Here is a 23,872-nt window from a genome sequence, read left to right on the forward strand (position 1 = left end):
TTGAATATCATATTTTTTTTTCTCGACTTGAAAATTACGGCTTACGGAAATCAGAGGAAGAAAGACAGATGAGAGAATTTTGCCTCTCATTATAATATTGCTGCCACTACAACTAAATTGTTAAGGAGATGCTTCGTCCAGACATTACTGTAAGTCGTCTATAATTGGCCAAAATGGTTTGTTTTTTTAAATTGTATTCAGTGATATCAAATCATGATAAACTTATTGCATCATTTAGTTTACCATCTTTACGAGTGCAACTTTAGTTCAGATTGTTATTGCTTTTTGACAGACCGACTAGGCTTCATATAAGGGCAAATAAAAATAATTATGAGAACCACGGAGATAAATAGGGAAGCCCTAATAGGCCTACAAGAAAACAAATTTTGAAGAGCACGAACGATGCACTTATTTTCACGCAAAAGATGCAGTGTCGTTATTCATCATCTGCAGGGTTTGCAGTGTCGACAGGGTCGGCGGGCTGAACAGCGTTGGCAGGGTTGGCAGGATTCTGCACACACACACAAAATAGAAAAAAATAAATGTAAAGATTTTTCCAGATGGTGGACAGCCGATGATGACCAACCGACTTATTTTTGGATTATCTGTCACTTCTTTTTGGATCATTATTGTGCATGAGAAGGTTAACAAAATGTACTGACATTTCATTTTTGTGTTCCGCAAGCGTACTGCGATTAATGCTTCAAAGGCAATTCTGGTAAAGAGTACACTATCTGCAAACAACTTCCAGTGTACAAGTTTGTATATCTTGGATAGATATTACACTGTTGTCTTCAGCCATTAGTGTGAAGTCGACATTAAGATAACTTTGCCTTATATAAAAGAGTTGTTTTCTTACTCTGTAGGCCCAGGCCTACTTGTTAATATTTTACAGGCAACTTAAATACTGTTCACAGCAATTTGGTGTAATTAATATTACCCTGAATCTTGTCCCTCCGGGCTTGTTAGTGGGGCAAACTTCCAGAATGAAGCTATGTCCTCCCCTCGCCTTGGCCTCTGCTACTCGACGAGTTGTCATGCAGGCCCCTAATAAATGATAGAAACCATGAATTTAATGCTATATCAAAATGTACACGAGAAACTACCGACATTTTAAAAGGAAACAGCAATTCGTCTATTTCGACCCAGGTGTATTTTCAACACATTAAAAGTTAATTTCACCATCTTACAGAGATACATGTATAAAAAGGTCATGAATGTTGAATTACTTACAGCAACAACCTTGAAGAGATGTATGGGTTGGTCTTCAAAATAATTAGAAACTTCTTCCCTCGAAGACTGCTGAAGTTTAAAGTTAAAACATGCCACATCCAGCAGCCAGTGCACTCACGTATAGCAAACCTGTGTACTGCCTACCTGGAGAAAGTAACGATGTTTGTTAAGGTTGAGTAATATGTAAAACTAATAAAGTTTGAACACAGTATAAATATGATGTCCCCGTGCTCTTCAACCCACATAATGTCTTATTTTTCACACACAAAAACTAGTCTACAAATGACCCTAGTTTTAGAAAAGGCTTTTATAGTTCGCGTATTTTTCATTGATCTTGTAACAGTGCTGACCTGGCCCTGAACCCTACTCCATACACTGAAACTGAAACCCGGACTGAAACTGTATACACTTGTTATGTACAACTGAAGCCAACGAAAGCCAGATGACCGTTTATACGTGTACAGTCCTGGTACGTGAACTTAAGGCCTGACCCTTGGGACTGAAATGCTAATGCGCCTTGCTATTAGTATTACAACCGTACACTGTGTCTTTGAGCGGGAATATTTTATAACGGACTGTTTATGCTTAAATTTGCGCTAGTTTTAGTTGAGAGAAAATCAAATCAGATCTATAAATTAAGAGATACCCCAGGTAACAATTTCACGGTTGTTGGCTTGGGTATCATGGGTATCTCAATACAATATTGTTACAGTTTGATTAATTCATCAATTTGAAGAAAAAAATACAAACATAAGCCTATACTATAGTACACAAATCAAAAGTCTTCTCGATATAATGTATACACTTCCAACATTTTGCCATTTGCTAAAACAATATCTGTTTTATCTAAAATTATAACTATCGAACAAATAACTTTCCAACCTAAAATGTTGTTAAAAAGGTCTAACAATCATGTCTCACATGAATTCAAGTAAATCTGATCCACATGTATATTATTTCCTTGGAATATTACCAAGATTTTATTATCAAATTGAAAACCAGATGACTTGAACGTTTCTTTCAGTGTATGATCCTCCAAAACTGTTCGCATTGACGATCGAGCCTCCAATCTCAATTGAGGCACATATTTTCACTCTTAATTAATCTACATTTATTCTGATCGAGTCTGAAGAACATTTTCAACATTTATTGAGAAAACAAGATGATAGGCATAGGAAAATCTTCATTTTTTTACAGCGACTTTGTTCGAAAAGTTGTTTTACTTTATTTTGATCCAATTTCTTCAGATTTTTAGACAATGTGTTCGACACAAGAATGAAGCCAAGATACAGAAAATGTCATTCCTACCTTCTAAGAAATGCTGTAGTGAAAATAACTTGCTTGGTGACCATGGCTAATTCACATCAACTGGACGGCGAGTCGGCGACCGTTATACTACAGTAGATCCCGTTATAGCGCTCTCAAAGGGACCGAACTGAACCGAGCGTTATAACCGCACAGCGCTGTAACCGACGTACATGTACAGTACATGTACAAATACATGTACACATGTACATGAAAATACATGTATGTACATGTACACACATTTCATTTCATTTCATTTCATTTATTAATTTCACAGGTAAAAATTCAAGTACAGACAATAAGAACAGTAAAGAAAACAAAAACATGCACATACAGTTAGGAGAGAGAACAAGAAGAAAAAAAAAGTAGCACCCCTGATGGAATTTAAAAAAGTAAACTAAATTACTATCGAGTTATAATCTCCTGATGCCACAATTTAAGAAGAGACAATACAAAAGGACATTACAAATGGACATTATTAAAACATGGCTTACAGTATAAGAATATAGAACTATACATGCAAGCAGTTAAAACTTTAAAAGCACAAATGGGCATTAAAAAATACAAATTCGGTAAAAGAGAGATTCGAGTGAATTATAATGCAAAAGGCACTATAAAATTGAGAAAAAAAAAACAAGCAGCAAGGTATTTGAATGGGCAAGGCAACTAGAAAGTTAAACTGTTTTGGTCAAGGGGACCTAGCTCCTGGCCAGGGACTAATAAATGATTTCTGAGAGAATTTGTAAAGGAGGATAAACTATGGATAATTGTATCTTTAATGCAAGCCGGTAGTTCATCCCATAATCTAGGGAATCTGTGAAAAAGAGAATGATGGGCAGCATTGGAACGAGCCCGATGATGGACAAATTTAACAGATTCGATATGTCTACAATTAATGGGAATTAGAGTGTCAGTGTCAACATCAAATTTATTATATAAACATTTAATAACAAACGTAATTGAAAGGAAATGAACCCTGTTGATTAAAAGAGGCAGACCCAGCTTGACACACCTGTCTGAATATTCAATTTCATTTACAGAATCAATTAAAACCCTTCTCGGCAGACCCAAACAAAAACGGGTGAATCGCCTCTGTACCTTCTCTAGCGTTTTTTGCTGAGTCGAAAGAACAGGGCACCAGACTGGAGCTGCGTATTCAAGTATGGGTCTGCTAATTGAGCGATAAAGTGAAGTCAGAATGTTAGGGTTTCTAGTTTTAACTACTCTACCAATAAAACCGTTGAGTCTAGTGGCTTTGGAAGTGACTTTATTAACATGTGTTTTCCAGCTTAAGTCCCTGGAGATAATAACACCCAAGTATTTGTAACTATCCACATTTTCCAAAGTGTTTTCAGAAATTTTATACAGTGGTTTAGCAGGGTTTCTAGACCTGGTCACAGTCATTAATTTACACTTATTTGGGTTTAAAGTCATACAGTTTAGATTACACCAAGTGTTTATGTGCTGCAGGTCATCCTGGAGTGCCACTTTATCCTCTTGATTTTTAATGACTCTGTACAAGACAGTGTCATCTGCATACTGACGGAGATTAGATTGAATGCAAAAAGGTAAATCAAAAGCAAAGATATTGAAAAGAATAGGTGCAAGAACAGCACCCTGTGGCACGCCAGAATGAACTGCAGCCATTAAGTCCTACAATCAACAGACTATTATTTTTTCTTCGTTTTCCAAAAAAGTACATGGTTTTGTCCAAAATCCAGTCCACCAATTAATTACAGAATAGTTCAACTTTCTCTTTCTCGTCTCAACAGGTTCTGCAATGTGTCTCTCAGTCCAGTTAGCCATGGTTGGCAGTTGGAAGGAGAAAACCATTTATTCCAGTGGATAATCATTGCACGTGGCTCCTCCTGTCCTCCAGAATATTTGCTGCAAGTATAAAAAGGGACTGCACCTCAATCCTGTCTGGCTAGGGAATGGACCGATCCAGTAAGCTCCGCCCAGTGCACACGGTGGGCAAATTAACACGTGCTCCTCAATGCCACGCTGCATTTTCCTTCCGCGCGCATTATACGCGCGCGCGTGCACGCATGTCGGACTTTAGTGCACGCACGTCGGACATAAATCACGGCTGTGATTGGTCAGAACACCATGGGGCGGTGCTTACTGGATCGGTCCATTGCCTTGCCTTGAACTGATTGCCTGAACAACACTTCTCAGACACCGAATGCCTGTCCAGCGATAGTGATGAAAGTTACATTGATTTGTATAGACTCGGTGACTTATGCCCCTCTCTACAAGCATGTATCAAAAGTATGCATGTACAAGAATTTGTCGTGATTGATCCGCCATATTTTTTCAATAAGTTGACTCACACCACCTGTAACTATATCATGTAACACGTACAATCTTTTTTATCAGCATGGTCAAGATGGTAAAAATGTGAACTGTAATTATGACTTTCATGAAGGATATTTCTTCGATTTGTATTTGATGGCCAAGTTCCAGTTTTAAAGAGTTTATTTCAGGCCAATGGCAATCCAATCATCTATACACAGTTTGTCCAGCTCCGAATGTAAGAGAAAAAATTCTTGATAAAGCATTTCGCTGCATAATTAATTACCATAATTATGAAATCTTTGGGTTCATTTTGGGTGACAGACATAATTCAGAAATCTGCAATAGTCTTTCAGCTTCAGATTTGTGGAATTGATAGGAAATTCAGTGATGCCTTAAAAAACCAATTTGTCCGCATACATGTATAAACAAGGCATAATATGGCCAAAGCGTTAAGTTTTGCATAAATTCATACTTTATATACCATGAAACCCTTACAATTTTGAAACTTTTGGCATTAAAATACTTCACGTTAGGTTAAGGACGTAATTCGGTCATGTACGAAGAGCTCTTTGAGTTCTGCATTTGAGAATAATAATGCCTTGACAAAAATGTTGTATTATCACATACATTTGTAAGTATTTCCCATAATTATACAATATTTGGAATTCATAAATACCTAAGAAAGTTTACGCATTCCTATTGGTCGAGAGCCCGTCACGTGGCCGGTCTTAAACGGATGATAACGACATGGCTAGTCTTAAACACTTTTCCAGTGTCACAATAAAATGTGGACTCCTAAAAATCCAGTGCCTCTTATCGTTTCATTGGTTGAACGTTCACAATCCTCACGTAGGCATGCGCAACACTACCAGGGAGTCAGAATTTTATAGTTCTGAATTCAAAACGCAACGCGCCAGGTGCGTTCTGCGCGACATCGCGCAGAACATGCTACGCGCGCGTCAATCTCCATAAAAGGGTTGTTTACATCTTACTCGCCAGCTAAACACTCCATTATTTTGCAAGAGGTATGTTTCAAAAAGCATAAAGTGAATTTGTTGAACAAAATCGGGATGTATTGAACGAATTATATGATTTTTTTTTACCGGCTCGGGTAATTATCAGCACCCAGACCCCAAGTGGTCTTAAACAGAGTGATAAAAACCTCCGGAGCACACATTTATTCCATTTATTCAAGATTTAGACACTTTGTTTAATTTGGATAAACGACATAATTCAGTAATCTTTCAGCATTACGGAAAATTTCAGTGATATTCTGGAAAAATACTGTGTTAGCATGCAACGCTGAATATGATAAAGCGTTATTTGCTGCATAGTTTCCTATTTAATTAACAAAACAATAACAAACTTTAGCTATGATTTTTTTTGTCATCAAAGACTGTTTATAATGACATGTAATTCATTCACTTACATCATGGAAAATGTCTGTTGTGCCTTATGGATTAAAATCAGTCATGCCTAAAAAAACCCAGGTGGTAGACGTAATAAAAACATTGCAGGTGCATAAGTATACAGTCTAAGCATTGTTTATGCATTATTACCGTTATTGTGGAATCTCTTTAGCTATGAGCCTACAATCGTTTACAGTTATTTATCATTATTTATTCCAAGTGGGTGACAATCGGCATTTAAATCGGAGGGGCTATTCCTGAGATCCTTAAGGGGATGCATTGCGCCATCGGTTGTCAGGCCCCTCCCCCCCCCCCCCCCATTTTTCTTTGAGATAACAATTCGGACGAAGATTGTGCTTAAACGTGCCAACTGAGAGCTTGGCAACAGAAAGAACTGAATTCAGCACCCTCGAATTGACAAAGTACAAGCATTTTTTTGTTACCACCAGAAATTTTGAACGGACTTTCTAGGCGAGATAGGATTTTGGGCCCACGGTCGAATGCTGCCGACAACCATTCCTCCATGCTCAACGACATTGCCAAACTGTTGAATGAATGCACCCCATGACTTTTTTGACCGTAAGGTAATTATGAAAGTGACTAAATAAAATTATGTGCTTGGCCGGCATTAACAAGTACCTTTAATTAAACCGGCTATGGGGCCTGATTGCGGACACACTGACATTCGGCTCGGTCCATTATCCGCGTCCAGGCCGATAGCCGGTATTTGAAAGGACTCGGTTAAAACCAGACAAGCACGTTGAATTTGCTCCTTTTATTTAATACTAATACTAATAGGGAAAAAATAATTTAAAAAAAACTAAGAAAAGATAGGGGCCTACAACCCCCATGATACATTTTAGATCTTCCACACCAATATCGTCACGCGATAAATTAAAAAGAGTGACATTAACAGAGACACAAACCCCAAAGTTAGTATAAGTTTTGCCTCCTTCACCACTTAGCCCACTCAGTACTTCGAAGTCAGTACTTCAGGCTGATTTCGAATCAAATCAACAATCCGATGCCAGGCTATTTTCTTGACTTCCTCCAGACTTTTCTCAAGTTCGATTTCCCTTGTATTCTGCATCCTAGCCTTCATTTCTGACAGGATCGCATCCTTCTGGTTTTGTCTGGCGCATATGATGAAAGGAAACAGGAACCTTTCTCGGTACTTCTTGTTCATCGCGGTTAGAAGTCTCGTCTCGTCGGCCGTGAGTGCCAGTAAGCCGGCAGTACGGTGTTCCTGATGGGACTCTTCACTCAGACGATTTGATTTGGCTAGCTTCCCCGCAAGGTCCGGGTACAAACGAAGTGTTGCCACTTTACCTGACAACCAAACAAGGAAAAAAAAAGATTCTAAACTCAGAAATAACATTCTAAGAATTGTAAAAGGCCGCTGGCGTTCACCCCCCCCCCCCAACTTCTTCATTTCTATCCGGGAACGCACTATATTCTTCCGCTCGAACTTTTTAACTCCTGCAACGATCAGTACACATGCTAGTCACCCGTTATCCATGGAGCCGTGATTATGTCTAAACATGCAGATATAAAGCAAGCCGCGCGTCAGCCAATCGGAGTACCAAATCGTGACGTCATTCCATTCCCAAATCAGGACTATTGGTTTGATTGGTCCATTCGAATGGAGTGTTTTGTGAAACGACAACAATCGGGCGCATATCGCGCAACATGATACAGAGCGCGTAACACGGGTGAATGACCGAAGACGCGATATAGAAAGCGCCCGCTGATTGCCGGGTCAAAATCTAGAGGTCAAGATGCAGGTGTCTTGCATATTATTAATCAGCAAATCTGCTCAAATGTAAGAGACCATGACTTTATTGTAAAGTAAATAAAAATAAGTTATCGGGTTGAAGTCAATGACAGGCGTAATGCACACTTTTATCACACTTTCATTATGATCTGCATGCGCGGATCCAGGATTTCTTTAGACGGGGGGCACACCTTAAGAGCATGTTTCGAGAATTAATGCGAGCGCGGAGCGCGGAGCGCGGAGCCCTTACGGCGTGGGGTCCGAGGCCCGCTTAAGGGCCCCGGGAAATTTTGGATTCTAGATGCTCTGTGGTGCAATCTGAGGCGATTCCTGGCCCCTTTCCCCCCTAATTATTTGAGCAAAATTTTTAAGATTAAAATATAAGGATTAAAAAAAAATAAACTCTTGCTTTTACAAGCGTTGAGTTACTGTGTATACTTCAAAGTTGAAAGCCATGTGTTTTCGTCTTCATGCATGTTCTGTTGCATTTTATTTTTGAAAAGGAATTTTATTGACTGAGTTTGTCATAAACTGTTGCAACGATGCGTTGGGGCATTAATTTGCTCGGAGGAGTAATGCGAGCGGGGAGCACAAATGTCTTTCGGCGTGGGGTCCGGGGCCCGCTTAGGCCAAAAAAAAAATCTCCGGTTTCTGGTATGCGCGCGCGTCGCCGTAGCCATGCGCGTCGGCAAAATGAAAAAGTTTTTTTTTCAATGAAAGATGATGTCTCAAAACCGCCAAACTCACTGGATTGACTGGAATCCTGCTGCTGCACAATTTTAACGTGTTTTTAGATTGGGTTCATGTCCACTTTTTGGGCAAGCTCCATACCAGAAACCGGAGACTTTTTTTGCCTTAAGGGCCCCGGGAAATTTGGGATTCTAGATGCTCTGTGGTGCAATCTGAGGCGATTCCTGGCCCCTTTTACCCCGACTTATTTGAGAAAAATGTTTTAAGATTATATGGATTTGTTATTGATTTAAAATATACTCTTACTATTACAAACCTCTTTAAGATTCTTCTGTTCTTCACTTGACAACCACGTATTTTCGTCTGCATATTTTCGTGCATTATATTTTCAAAAAGGAATTGTATAGACTTAGTTTGTGAACTGTTGCAAGGATGCTTTGTAATGTTTTGTTTCAAGTTGAAATTTTTAGTTGATCAATGAGAACAAACCGCTTGAACATGTAAATTGAATTCAAGTTTAAAATTAGTGTAATTTAATCAAACTAAAACAGAGGAGCAAATAGGCCTCCATGCACATTGTAACTTCATAGCTCAGTTTTATCTCATGACTTATCTCATGCATGCCTGCATAATGTAATTGCCCAAACATTTTACAGAACTGTTCTTGGTTTTAATTCAGTCCAGTTTCAATTTCAAGAATAGGGCCTATAGTTTATACATGTACACGTACATGTACATGACATCGGGAGATCGGCGGCGCAGCAAGACATATTGTATAAACTCATCGTAGTTCGTATATACATGTACATGCTACTCGTCTATACAGAAAATAGTCATCGGGCCTTTCGGCGCCATGATTGCAATTCACACATGGTATGATACATTGTGAAGGGGTTTCTGTCATTTTGTTAGGTAAAAAAATACAGTGAATAATTGTAGATGATGACATTGAGAAATAGACATCGGGAATTGGTGAATACATATCCCGACCCGGCACGGACGGGCGCCGGCCCGCGGCCGCCACCTGGGAACTCCGATAACAAAGTTCCTCGCTTGCACTTGAAAAAGCAACACACCGCGTTCCGTCTAAATTGCCAGAGCATGTCTCGGGTGCTAAAACTTGCCTCTTGGCTATAACTGCTGATTTTTTGTCCTAAGAACAAACAGATCCTTTTTAAGTACCAAACTTATCAGATTTGTATTTTCAGCAACGCGTAGTAATGTCAAACCCAGACAAATCGCGCCATTCTTCGTTAAAAAAAAGACTTTTTATGGACGGATCCATGTATATCTTCAGGGGTGTTTATTTTTTTTTCAGGGTTTTACATCGTTTCTCAAATAAAGTCTTTACGAAAATTGTATGATGACGTTAAAGAACTCATTTTAAAACAATGAAATATTTTGGACTTCGTGAAAAGTATAATTTGTAATTTACAAGCGCGTGGAAATAATCTGTCTACGAAAAAACGAAAATTAAAATATTATACAAATATTGAATGCTTCGAGTGGTGTAGTAAAACTAGCCTCCCGAGGTGATCCATGGACCATTCTATTTTCCCGAGGCGAAGCCGAGGGAAAATAGAATGGTCCATGGATCACCGAGGGAGGCTAGTTTTACTTTACCACTAGATAAAGCATTCAATATTTGTTTTATAACACTTCACCCACAGATTCTGCTTGATTTTAATATTTTTAATTATTTAAATCTGAACATAGTTGAAATAAACTTCAATTTCAATACAAAATTGGTGGAAAATGTATTTCTCTCTTAAAAACTACCACTTCACGAAATGTTTGAACCCAAGTCTGCGGCGCGCTCTCTTTGGAATAATACGCGCTACGCACAACGCGCAACGCGCACACCAGCATGCATTTGCACACAAATACCACGCCGTGGAAATAGTACTTTGGTTGCTAATGGTATATACTTTGGTTGCTATTTGCATAGTACTTTTGGCCGTGCACAGAACGATAGCAAAATTAGAAAGTAACATGTGACTCGCTCTCGGCTAATCAAGACACAGAATCTGTGGGTGAGGTGTTATAAAATGGGCTATTTGACTTTTCTTTTTAAAGTTATTATTAATGCCACCATCAGGCCTTCATACTGTGCAAAATCGTACTATGCCTCAGACTTAACATGTGAAAAAACAGTGCACAGAAAAGTGTTTAAAAGCTAAGCACCGCTTTACAGTGTATTCAATGACGTGACGGCGTAATCCTATATGACAGCACTGCCCGGCTAACAAGTCACGACCATTCAATCAGTCAGTGAGATACTAAAGAGGACACAACATGGCCCTCTGTGGACTAGCAAAAAATGAGTCAACGTACCTTGCAACGGCAATGCGTCTAGGAATTCACACACAGCTTCCCAGATGTTGCCAGCATCATAAAACGGTCTCCGCGCCCATATCGCACCAGCTACTAACTTTCCATGCTCAATCACATTGCCGAAAAGCTCGATGAAATCGTCAAACGACAGACGATTAATATACTCCATAGTCTCAACCACTACGAAGGCGGACTTTAGTGTTGAGTCAGATTGTCCGAGTTAACGCAAGAGTTAGTTGGCCTACACTAGACACAGTTCTGACAATGTCAACAACATATGATGATATGGATGAATTTACCAATTAAGTTTGAGCGTGATCGATGCTGCCTGAAAACTCACTCACTTACTTTCTACGTTTGTAGAGATATTTCATTGGAATCATTGATGTGTATCACAGCGCATTGCATGACCAAGGCTATCAGCTTTCGCGGTATACCGGTAGCGGGAACAAGCTATTGCATATTGCCATGGTCAAGGCTTTGCATGACCTCACTCAACGTTGATTGTCGTCAAATTTGATATCTAAAAAATTCTATGCAAAAACCCACTACCCCGGGGCTTTGTGTAGAAAATATCAGACGGTTACTCCCCATCACGGTCAATTCATTTCGGCAGCGACCGCAAGCCCCATTTTAAAGAAAGAGTTAAGACGGGATATCAACGTACCAATTTGTAGGACAACGTGCTATAAGCCGGACAATGCCGGCAGAACCCATTTTTTTTTGTAGAAGTATCCTGATCACATATCGTACTGGGTTTACAACACTTGGCACACTTGAATTTCCGCGACAGCAAATTTGCAATGGACGCAACTTATTCAACAAAATCCCCGTGTGCGTCAAAGCCATGGGACCTTTTTAAATTATGGCTCCGTGGTCAAGCATGATTGCAATGGCCAACTCAATGGAATTTCAATAGAGCATTTTTTCGGTACCTTTTTTTCGGGGCCTGCGGAGGGTGCGTACAGCCCAGAAAGACGAATTCAAAGAGACAAAAAGAAATTCTTTGTTTTGTTGACCTCGGTTCATGGGCGTGGCGAGGAGGGGGGGGGGGGGGAAGGGGCCCCCCATCCCTGGAAAACGAAAAAATAAAAAAGAGGGGAAAAAAGGAAAAAGAGATGCGGAACCATGTTGCTGTTGATTTGAGGGGGGGGGGGCAGGGAAAATGCTCCCCTGCTCACGCTCGGAAAATGATAAATTGAGAATATAATGAAATAGGTAAGGAATTTTGGGAACAAATTTGCTTTGGCCCCCATGGAAAAAAATCTTGGCAACGCCCATGCCTTGATCGTCAAGTTCATCAAAGGTCCTCGACTGTGCGTTTATGTGCTTAGTCTGTAGGAGAATGTTATACAGGGTGTATAATAATGAGGAACCCAGATGTTATAATGTAACTTATAAAAAAATGTAATAAACACTTTCAGTTAAGTTAAAAATCATGTGAAAACGCCATTGTGTCCTCTTTCCAATGATTTTCTGTGCGCCTGTGGTCAGGATTACTGAGCATTCATTGTTATTCTGTCAAGGGTCAAAACCTGCACTGCATGGGCTAAGTTTTACCTGGCTGAGATTGCTGGCTGGTTTGTTATGCAAAGGTTGAAATGGACTAGACTTCGTGCAGAGCTTTGTGTGGAAAGAGGTGGTGGCCACGTTGAAGGCATTGGGCCATGAGGGGTGAACTTCAACAATGAGAGTGGTTAAATCACTTCTGAACTGACAACAAATGCTCAGTCATCCTTGGCCACAGACACACAATCAAGATATCATTGGAAAGAGGACACATTGGTGTTTCACATGATCTTTAACTTATTTGAAAATATTGATTAATTTTTTTTATAATTTTCATTTACATCTGGGTTTCCTTTTTTTTAAACACCTATTACAGGGACAAAGGGAAACAAATTGAACAGAATATGTTTTTCTTCGTTTTCCAAAAAGTACATGGTTTTGTCCAAAATCCAGTCCTCCAATTAATTACAGAATAGTTCAACTTTCTCTTTCTCGTCTCAACAGGTTCTGCAATGTGTCTCTCAGTCCAGTTAGCCATGGTTGGCAGTTGGAAGGAGAAAACCATTTATTCCAGTGGATAATCATTGCACGTGGCTCCTCCTGTCCTCCAGAATATTTGCTGCAAGTATAAAAAGGGAACTGCACCTCAATCCTGTCTGGCTAGGGAATGGACCGATCCAGTAAGCTCCGCCCAGTGCACACGGTGGGCAAATTAACACGTGCTCCTCTCCAATGCGGCTGTGATTGGTCAGAACACCATGGGGCGGTGCTTACTGGATCAACAGAGGGCGCGCTGCACAAATACTGGTCACCATACCGCGAGACTTCTGTCAACGTGGATACGATCTGCCCAAAAGAAGTTGGCACAAGTAATGGACTTTGTGAAGACGATAACTCAAGAACAACACAGTGCACTGAATGAAATTTCGTTCAATAATTGTTTGACATATATGACACAAATGGTTTGAAAATCGACGGGAACCATTGAAGAATAAATATAATATGATTTAAGGAAATGCAGTGCACTATCGCGAAAAATTTAATTCGAATTCGAGTCACTTTTAATGGAACAAAAATAAAGCACTTTTTGTGGAGACGATAACTCAAGAAAAACAGAGTGCACTGAATTGAAATTTCATTCAATTATTGTTTGGGATATGGGACACAAATGGTTTGAAAATCGACGGGAACCATTTCAGAATAAATTGCAACGAGTGTATTATTGTTTTTCCATGGCATTGACTTTTCATTTTTCATTTGGTTTGTATTTTTCACGTTAAACACTATATTTCTTTTGGGTATGCTCTTTCTCATTGTTTGATGGTTTCTCATGAAATTAAATCTCATAATGTAACACAGTCATCATGACAAATCACTGAATATTCAATTTTGAAATACAGAACAAACTCGTTTTGGAGGCAACAACGCAAGAAATACACGTTACATTTCAATGAATTTTCGTGCACTCATTCGTCATGATGTTTAACATGAACAGATTTAATTTCATAAGAAAAGGTCAAACAATCAAGCTATTATGACCGTAACAATATAGGGTTTTAATTGCGAGAAATACAATCCTAATGGAAGTCAAAGTGGATTTCTAGCGTTTCAAACACTAGATTGTTACGATCATATTATATTTATAGCTCCACAGTTTCTCACGCCATTCAAACTACTTCTGCTACACAACGTGAAAACTAATTGCACGAAATTTCAATTGAATCCATTTCGTGTTTCTTGAGTAGTTCATCGGAAACGAGTTTGTTCTTTTTGTCCAATTTTGCAGCATCCGTGTTGATGCGTTGTTGAGACCACTATTTATGTGGCGCGCCCTCTATTGAACGAAACTTAAAATATTCTACGGCGTGCGGAGGTACGTATGTCTTGGCGGTGCGAGACCACTAGTTTTATTCAGCGCGCCCTTTCTCGAAAGATTTTTTTAAATTGTTTGACGGTTTCTCACGAAACTTAATCTCCTCATTTCAGACATTAAGACCGATCACTTGCTGAACTTACAACTAAATATAGCTTGACCTGGTGAGCTTGGGTTATTGCTCAAACAACGAGTGTATTATTATTTTTCCATGGACTTTGACTTTTCATTTTTCATTTGGTTTGTATTTTTCACGTTTAAAACACTATTTCTTTTGGGTATGCTCTTTCTCACTGTTTGATGGTTTCTCATGAAATTAAATCTCATAATGTTACACAGTCATCATGACAAATCACTGAATATTCAATTTTGAAATACAGAACAAACTCGTTTTGGAGGCAACCACTCAAGAAATACACGTTACATTTAAATGAATTTTTGTGCACTCATTTCTCATGATGTTTAACATGAACAGCTTTAATTTCATAAGAAAAAGTCAATTAATCAAGCTATTATGACCGTAACAATACAGGCTTTTAATCGCGACAAATACAATCCTAATGGAAGTCAAAGTGGATTTCTAGCGTTTCAAACACTAGATTGTTACGATCATATTATATTTATAGCTCCACAGTTTCTCACGCGATTCAAACTACTTCTGCTACACAACGTGAAAACTAATTGCACGAAATTTCAATTGAATCCATTTCGTATTTCTTGAGTAGTTCATCGGAAACGAGTTTGTTCTTTTTGTCCAATTTTGCAGCATCCGTGTTGATGCGTTGTTGAGACCACTATTTATGTGGCGCGCCCTCTATTGAACGAAACTTAAAATATTCTACGGCGTGCGGAGGTATGTCTCGGCGGTGCGAGACCACTAGTTTTATTCTGCGCGCCCTTTCTCGAAAGATTTTTTTGAGTTGTTTGACGGTTTTTCACAAAATTTAATCTCCTCATTTAAGACATCAAGACCGATCACTTGCTGAACTTACAACTAAATATAGCTTGACCTGGTGAGCTTGGGTTATTGCTCAAACAACGAGTGTATTATTATTTTTCCATGGACGTTGACTTTTCATTTTTCATTTGGTTTGTATTTTTCACGTTTAAAACACTATATTTCTTTTGGGTATGCTCTTTCTCATTGTTTGATGGTTTCTCATGAAATTAAGTCTTATAATGTAACACAGTCATCATGACAAATCACTGAATATTCAATTTTGAAATACAGAACAAACTCGTTTTGGAGGCAACAACTCAAGAAATACACGTTACATTTAAATGAATTTTCGTGCACTCATTTGTCATGATGTTTAACATGAACAGATTTAATTTCATAAGAAAAGGTCAAACAATCAAGCTATTATGACCGTAACAATACAGGGTTTAATCGCGACAAATACAATCCTAATGGAAGTCCGAGGGATTTCTAGCATTTCAAACACTATAGATTGTTACGATATATTATATTTATAGCTCCACGGTTTCTCACGTCATTCAAACTACTTCTGCTACACATCGTGAAAACTAATTGCACGAAATTTCAATTGAACCCATTTCGTATTTCTTGAGTAGTTCATCGGAAACGAGTTTGTTCTTTTTGTCCAATTTTGCAGCATCCGTGTTGATGCGTTGTTGAGACCACTATTTATGTGGCGCGCCCTCTATTGAACGAAACTTAAAATATTCTACGGCGTGCGGAGGTATGTCTTGGCGGTGCGAGACCACTAGTTTTATTCAGCGCGCCCTTTCTCGAAAGATTTTATTTTTTAGTGTTTGACGGTTTCTCACGAAATTTAATCTCCTTTTTCAGACATGAAGACCGATCACTTGCTGAACTTACAACTAAATATAGCTTGACCTGGTGAGCTTGGGTTATTGCTCAAACAACGAGTGCTGTGGGTCGTGTCTTTGATTGACCTCGCGCAACCGGCTGGGAGTTATAACCGAGTCATAATGATGTGGGTTGTCAGGACTCAGGACAAGGCCAGCATATACATGTAGATGGGTAAAAGCCGCTGTGGAAGATTTGGGAAAACCATTCACTATTTTGCACATGCATCGTTATAAAAAATATACTCTGGTGATAATTAATTTTCATGACAGTTTTGGGACAAAACAAGCACATCTAAGGCCAAAAAAAAAGTCTCCGGTTTCTGGTGTGCGCGCGCGTCGCCGTAGCCATGCGCGTCGGCAAAATGAAAAAGTTTTTTTTCAATGAAAGATGATGTCTCAAAACCGCCAAACTCACTGGTTTGACTGGAATGCTGCTGCTGCACAATTTTAACGTGTTTTTAGATGGGGTTGTGATCGAGAATAAGCTTTATGTGGCCTCTCTGGACTCCCATATATTTGCACTAAGTTTAGTCGGGCACCATTTGCAGTCATCAGCCGACATTTGAAGCAAAAAAAAACAGGTAAAAAAAAAAAAAAAGCCGCGTCGCCGCACCACTTTTCGGACAAGCTCCATACCAGAAACTGGAGACTTTTTTTTTTGGCCTAATATAGTAGAGAGAACAGGTTTAGAGGTGGGAGGAGCAGAAGATTCTGGGAAAAACCAAGGGAATCAGGTACCCCACATGTAGTCCGGGCAGGAATCGAACTTGGGCTAATTAGTTGTGATTATGACTAATCAATTATAACTATTTGGGCCAATGTTACTTTTAGCTGAGTTTTGCTTTTCTAATGACACAGGTTTCCAGTCTAGTAAGAGTCTGTAGAGATGAATCTGGTATCCAGACTTCATACGTGATATCAGGGTGACCGTTTTAGCCGATTTTCGGCTAACTTTGACGGAATTTCTGTTAAAAAAACGAGTTTGACAGAAAATTTGACAGAATGGATTTTTTTGGCAGATTTCTGGCAGAATTCTGCAAAAACGGTTATTTGACATAAAAAACAGCAAATTTAAACAAAAAAGTGTACATTCGTTTTAAAAAAGCTTCAATCCTTCCAAACACACCCTTGCATAATATGGGACAGGTTGGCTGGTCTATAGGTGCTGAGGTGCACTGGAAACGGACTTTGTTGTGGCCGCAGATCCGCATTTTGCCTGAAATTTACCAATAATTTCACAACATCTTTATGTGACTAGATTGTTTATTATGTTATTGAATCTTAATTAAGGCAATAGTACCAATCTGCCTGGATTTTAAGTGTTTATAGTGTATTTCGATTAATTCTGGAGAATTTGGCAGATTTTTGATAAATCTGACAGATTTTTGATGTGCATTTAGCAGAATTTTACCCTGACCTTACGGTCACCCTGCGGTGTACGTATACTTTACAGTGAAAATAAACCAGAACTAAGCACATCGTAAGTCGTATCTTTAGTTTTTACCATCTTTTCTCCAATTTCTTTAAATTAATGACTGCCATTTTTGTCCGTGGTCATGGATGAAGTTAACAGTCTTTCCTGGGAGGCTTTCATCCAGCGTTTTGGTAACGTCATCGAACACGGACCGATCGTAGCTGGTGCGATATGGACACAGCGGCCGTTTTCTGATGCACGGGAGCTGCACAGAGCCGTGTGTGGATTTCTGGATACATTGCCTTCAACAGGTACGGTATAGCTAAACAATATTTATATCATGTAAAATTAGAAGATAATTTTGCACCCTAACTGTCGCCACTTTTTTCCATCATCAATTATGATCATATAATATATTATCTCAATTTCAGTCAGTCATTGGTATGGCTAGCCCCATAAATGTGGCCTATTTACTGGACTGCCTCCGTAAACATAGGCCACACATCCACATGTACAAAAATCGTGTCGACGGAGCCAAATTTTGATTTTCACATTTAGGCTTAGTTTGTAGGTTTTTTTTGCTTTAGAAGCATACTCACCCTCTTTATAGGCTAATCAGAAAGTGCTGCCTTTTTCAGATTTATATTTTTCGTGAAATTTCCAGATTCATTTTTACACGTTTGCGTATCAAAATTTCAACATGAAATTTCACAAAAATTAGACATCTGAAAAAGGCAGCACTTTCTGATTAGCCTGTAAAGAGGGTGAGTATGCTTCTAAAGCAAAAAAAACCTACAAACTAAGCCTAAATGTAAAAATCAAAATTTGGCTCCGTCGACACGATTTTTGTACATGTGGATGTGTGGCCTATGTTTACGGAGGCAGTCCAGTAAATAGGCCACATTTATGGGGCTATGGTAGCTTGAGTGACTCCAGCTGACATGCTCATCATATTCATTCACATGTAGCGCTGGAGGAAGGCCTGTGTTCGTTTCCATGTGGTAGCAAGAGACCCTAAAAAAATGGCCTCTCCAAAAATTGTTCATTTTCACCTCTAATATCCCACCCCAGAGTTCACCCACATACCTCATAATTTCAGCAGTCATTTACGAAGCCTAATGATCGATTTGAAACAAGACCAACAAAAAAAAAGTGAAAAATCTTGACGATTTCGGTGGCTTGTCCGTAAAAATACGCCTGTTCCAACGGCTGTATTCCATTTTGTTTTGCTAATTATATTAATATATGCATCACGTGATGATGACATCAAAAAATCGGCGCGCGCGATGTATGTGGGTACCACACCGCTTTCAGGCGCCGCAAGTGAGTTCAATTTTCGTCTGGTGCGTTGTCGCGGAAAGCAAGACAACGAGAATGCTCTCCACGGCAACGCACCAGACGAAAATTGAACTCACTTGCGGCGCCTGAAAGCGGTGTGGTACCCAAATACATCGTGCGCGCCGATTTTTTTTATGTCATCACGTGATGCATACATTAATATAATTAGCAAAACAAAATGGAAGACAGCCGTTGGAACAGGCGTATTTTTACGGACAAGCCACCGAAATCGTCAAGATTTTTCACTTTTTTTTTGTTGGTCTTGTTTCAAATCGATCATTAGGCTTCGTAAATGACTGCTGAAATTATGAGGTATGTGGGTGAACTCTGGGGTGGGATATTAGAGGTGAAAATGAACAATTTTTGGAGAGGCCATTTTTTTAGGGTCTCTTGCTACCACATGGAAACGCACAGGCCTTCCTCCAGCGCTACATGTGAATGAATATGATGAGCATGTCAGCTGGAGTCACTCAAGCTAGGGCTATGGTATGGCTAGTATTAGCCCGACTGCGTCTGGCCGTACATAGCCCCACTAGTGTGGCCGTCGGTATGCTGCGCTGAACCAAAGGCCACACACCGTGGTGCGCGCACTACTGAGGACGTTTTCATAAAATCTGCGGTCCGTTTCTTACATTCTCAGTTTCTTACTTTCTTATGGTTGTATTCTATGATGTCTCACCTATCACTTCTAGGATGCTTAGATGTAATAATGTTCCATTTTCCGAGATATTCTTCAATCTTTCTGGAGCCCATATGATCTCGTGAAACGTCTGGTGATGGCAGCCATTTTGAATGTGACAAGAGATGACCTCAAGCTGTGACGTCGCGTTTATGCAAATTGCTTGTCGAGCGCGCAAGGGCGGAGTTGCAAATGCGACGGCTGTTTCCTGTACCATGCATTTATCGTCAGGGGGCCACGTGCACCGATCTCTATTCAGGATCTACGGCACAGGAAACAGCCGTCGCATTTGCAACTCGTGCCCTCGCGCGCTCGACAAGCAATTTGCATAAGCGCGACGTCACAGCTTGAGGTCATCTCTTGTCACATTCAAAATGGCTGCCATCACCAGACGTTTCACGAGTGCATATGGGCTCCAGAAAGATTGAAGAATATCTCGGAAAATGGAACATCATTAGACCTAAGCATCCCAGAAGTGATAGGTGAGACATCATAGAATACAACCATAAGAAAGTAAGAAACTGAGAATGTAAGAAACGGACCGCAGATTTTATGAAACTTCGTCCTCAGTACTCGCGCGGTACCATGGTGTGTGGCCAGAGGTTCAGCGCAGCATACCGACGGCCACACTAGTGGGGCTAGGCCGTACAGTACTATCGCAAGCTCTGTAGTACGGCCAGATGCTGAATGCTTCCAAAAAGACTGAATTTTTTGGGCCGCCGATGTAGCGATTTTGCTACATCTTTCGATCACAATTATCTTTTCATCCAGGACACAAATTTCCAAAGTTAAGGTTTGTAGTCGTAGAGCAACGGGTCGCACTAAACAGCGTCAACACAGCGTCAACACAGCGTCAACACATGACAGAAGCGTCAACACACCGTCAACACATCCAAAACACATTCTGAATTGACAAAAAGGACATATAATTGTGAAACATACAATAAAAGAGAATTTCCATTGGATTGAGTTTCCATTTCGTTGTTAAAAATATCGTATTTTCACGCGAAAAAAATGACCTTAACTTGCACGGCCGTTGTCCGCCATCTTGACTTCGCACAAAGCTTGGACTACATCATTTCAAGTAGGGGTGTGTAGGTAATGACATTATCTTGTCATAAACAACAGAGGGCGCCTTGCTGCAGACTAGACAGAGGGATACCAGATCTGTGTGAGGACTAAGGATCGGAGGAGTGGTAGATCATTATTTTGTGAGTTGTGTTTATGTTTTGGTCTTTGCAGATATTTTTAACACTGGCGACCCCGGCCGCGTCCCTCTCTGTTGGTTTATTGTACAACGCTATCACCCTTTAGAATAATGGTATGGTCCGCGCTGCCACTGAGGCAACATGGCGGGTGTTCGGCAGCCGATTTCGGAGCGGCACGGAGAGCCAATTTTCTTGAACTAAAAATCGCGATTTTCAGACGTTTAACCTATTGATTTTAAGCACAAATCTTGTTTCTGTCCATACTGTATGGGTTACATACTGCTTTTGTAAATTTAAATGCATTTTGGATGTGTTGACGCTGTGTTGACGCTGTGTTGACGCTTTGGAGTGTGTTGACGCTGTGTTGACGCTGTTTAGTATGACCGAGAGCAACTCATACCTTTTCGAAAAAACGTTGTTTGGTCTCAATATTTTCATCCATCTGGCCACAAGACCAATTTCAGTCATCAGATTCCACAAATATCGTCCCCCATGCGATCCCTCATGCGATTTCAAAATGGCGGCCGCGCTGTAATGTTTGCAATATGCAGGCGCGCCCGCGCAAACTCATGAATATGCATAAACAGTCGGTGACGTATGACCTCGTGTTTTTGGACGTACGGCCCCGCCGCACGCACGTCCAAAAACACGAGGTCGTACGTCACAGACTGTTTATGCATATTCATGAGTTTGTGAAATCAGTCATTTTGAAATCACTTGACATCCCTCTCATGTGCAAAATATTGAAGAAATGTCTCCTTTAAAAATTGAAGTGAGTCTGCAAACTTGGTCGGTGAAATACTGAGGACCTTTTCTTTGCGCAACGAAAATTTTGGAGAAATTTGCTAGCTAAAGAGTAAGTTGGCCCGATTTAGTTTTGCCCGTTTCAGAGCACTCCAGGTGTCAGTCTGGAAAAAGATGTTACTAAACCCATGATGATATTTTTTTTTTTTTTTTTGGTCTAGGAAAAGAATCCATCCTACGCTGTCATCCAGACCTCGCAGGGGCTTTGGCCCGCGCTGACCGTCTCACCACCGAGTCCAAGAAAGAGCAGCGAGGCGCCGGACTTCTGAACCTGACGAAAGAAGAAGCTGCCATCATCACTGAACTGAACATCTCCTACAAATCCAAGTTCCAATTCCCGTTCGTGATCTGCGCCCGGGAGAACAAAAAAGAGGCGATCATAGCTGGCTTGAAGGCTAGGATAAATAATACTGTTGATGTTGAGCTCCAGCATGGGATTGGTGAAGTTAAGAAGATTGCGTGGTACAGAATACTTGATCTGGTGCCCACGGCGTCAGACCAAATGATTGCTAAGTATTGAAACCAGGAAAAGCTTTATACTTCATCTTTTGTCTCATTTATTTTCTGATCAAATCAGGTCTCAATATCAAGTAATAAGAGTGATTTTGTTGGTGGTATTATATTGTTGGATTAACCCTAACACTCCAAAATCCTCTTTGCAAATGGAGGAATTTGTAGGATTGAGGCTATATGGTAAAACTGTGTGGCTGATTTTGAGGATGCACTGTGTCAAGGTCTTGGGCCGGATCTTGTGTTGTTTATGCTCAGCCGTGCATAAATTTAGGCCTAGATTTTACTTAAAATCCTCCGCACTGCTCCAGGATGTCACTGGCTCTACCTCAACATATTGACAGTGATTGCTGGAGGATTTTGCAGGATTGAGGCAGTATTCAGTTTTTACATGGAGGTAGTTGGAGGATTTTGCAGGATTGAGGTTGCATCCTAGCAAAAATGCCTAGGGAGTTAGGGTTAATGAATTTCAAAAATTTCAATTATTGAAATGTATCTTTGTCCAAGTAATGTTCACTCCTAAACACAACTAACTTTTAGGGCTGTTTGGCGATCTTTTAATTTCCAGATGAAGAGTTCAATTCCAAACAGCGACATTTCATATTTCACTTGATTATATTTTCAATTTGTGTTCAAGTATATAACAGCCGTCCAAATTATTTTTTGGGCAACCAAGAGGGAGCATGATTCCAAAAGGGAACAAAATGGCGTAGATCACATTTTGGAAATGAACACTTCGTATTTCAAGGGAAAATACAACATTTGCAAACATTGGAAAATAAAACTACAAAGTTGTTACGATAAACCTTACTAGGATGTTGGTAAATGACAGTATAAAGCATCCTGTAAAATTAGGGCACCTGGTGTGAAGTCATTTTGAAGAAAAATGGTACTTGTGTATACGTTTCCAACGGTGGTCGGCTGACCACTGTTGGAAAAACCTAACTGTTTTTCAACTTCTGATTCAAATTTACCGGTTTTTTTTTCAGTCCAAATTTTGTTTGCTATTGGTTGCATGTTCATGAACGGGTGCAGGCCAGCTAGACTGGTTCCCTTACCTTACAATTTTCTGGCATTTTTTATCCATTTCATCTTTAGTGGAGTCAGGGAACCAGACTACTTGAACATTTTTGTTTTTCTTGGTTTTCCAGCATTTTCAAACACAAAACTTCAAACATGTCAGTGTAACAATATTTGATCTATTATACTAACCCCCTCAAATAGTTCATGTCTGAAAATAACAGCGAAAGCCAATAATGTACATTCCCTTTAATCTACCATAGCAGCTTCATCTAAATGTAACAAATGATTGGGGTATCAACTGATCAAGGTGTTAAACTGTAAAGAATCTGATTTAAAAAAATATTTGTTATTTTAACAAACTTCCGTCTCTGGATGGGTTTGCAGCTGTGCTTTTTTTTGGTCATGGATAGCAATTGTCTTCATTTTTATTGTTAAATCATGAACCAAATTTTATTGCCAACTAATTGCATCTTTCAAATGCATTTCTTTATTTAAATTCGATTTCAATATAAATTGTTTATTGGTTACTTTATGATAGATTTTTATCAAAGTATAAAAACTTAGATCAATATCCAATTGTAAAAAGAAGATTGTGTTGAATAAATTCAGTAGCCAGCTGCTTTGATGCATCTTGT

The 23,872-nt window shown here is 39.6% G+C and overlaps 2 protein-coding genes and 1 long non-coding RNA gene across 3 annotated transcripts; 1 reads left to right on the forward strand and 2 right to left on the reverse strand.

Moving 5' to 3' along the window:
• LOC119737038 lies at nt 1–2,712 on the reverse strand. The gene is made up of 4 exons (XR_005272335.1): nt 2,542–2,712; nt 1,234–1,377; nt 941–1,047; nt 1–511 (listed from the first exon to the last, which is right to left on the reverse strand). It is a non-coding gene; the product is annotated as an uncharacterized LOC119737038 (long non-coding RNA).
• A 3,292-nt stretch (nt 2,713–6,004) lies between these two features.
• LOC119737043 (2-oxo-4-hydroxy-4-carboxy-5-ureidoimidazoline decarboxylase-like) lies at nt 6,005–11,482 on the reverse strand. The gene is made up of 2 exons (XM_038211117.1): nt 11,044–11,482; nt 6,005–7,574 (listed from the first exon to the last, which is right to left on the reverse strand). The coding sequence occupies exons 1-2, from the start codon at nt 11,210–11,212 to the stop codon at nt 7,216–7,218; spliced, it is 528 nt and encodes a 175-aa protein (XP_038067045.1). The 5' UTR covers nt 11,213–11,482; the 3' UTR covers nt 6,005–7,215.
• Nucleotides 11,483–17,682: 6,200 nt separating this feature from the next.
• LOC119737054 (2-oxo-4-hydroxy-4-carboxy-5-ureidoimidazoline decarboxylase-like) lies at nt 17,683–23,058 on the forward strand. Its single transcript, XM_038211130.1, has 2 exons — nt 17,683–17,986; nt 21,866–23,058. Exons 1-2 carry the CDS (start codon nt 17,818–17,820, stop codon nt 22,222–22,224), a joined length of 528 nt encoding a protein of 175 aa, XP_038067058.1. The 5' UTR covers nt 17,683–17,817; the 3' UTR covers nt 22,225–23,058.
• The last annotated feature ends 814 nt before the right edge of the window (nt 23,059–23,872 follow it).

Source organism: Patiria miniata, unplaced genomic scaffold, assembly GCF_015706575.1.
Source record: "Patiria miniata isolate m_02_andy unplaced genomic scaffold, ASM1570657v1 HiC_scaffold_10, whole genome shotgun sequence".
In the NCBI taxonomy this organism is placed as follows: domain Eukaryota; kingdom Metazoa; phylum Echinodermata; class Asteroidea; order Valvatida; family Asterinidae; genus Patiria; species Patiria miniata.

Coding starts and splice junctions, on each gene's coding strand:
- LOC119737054 (XM_038211130.1), top strand. CDS start 17,818: ATGGATGAAGTTAACAGTCTTTCCTGGGAGGCTTTCATCCAGCGTTTT. Junction 17,987..21,865: donor GGATACATTGCCTTCAACAG/GTACGGTATAGC, acceptor TTTTTGGTCTAG/GAAAAGAATCCATCCTACGC.
- LOC119737043 (XM_038211117.1), bottom strand. CDS start 11,212: ATGGAGTATATTAATCGTCTGTCGTTTGACGATTTCATCGAGCTTTTC. Junction 7,575..11,043: donor AGACGCATTGCCGTTGCAAG/GTACGTTGACTC, acceptor TTTGGTTGTCAG/GTAAAGTGGCAACACTTCGT.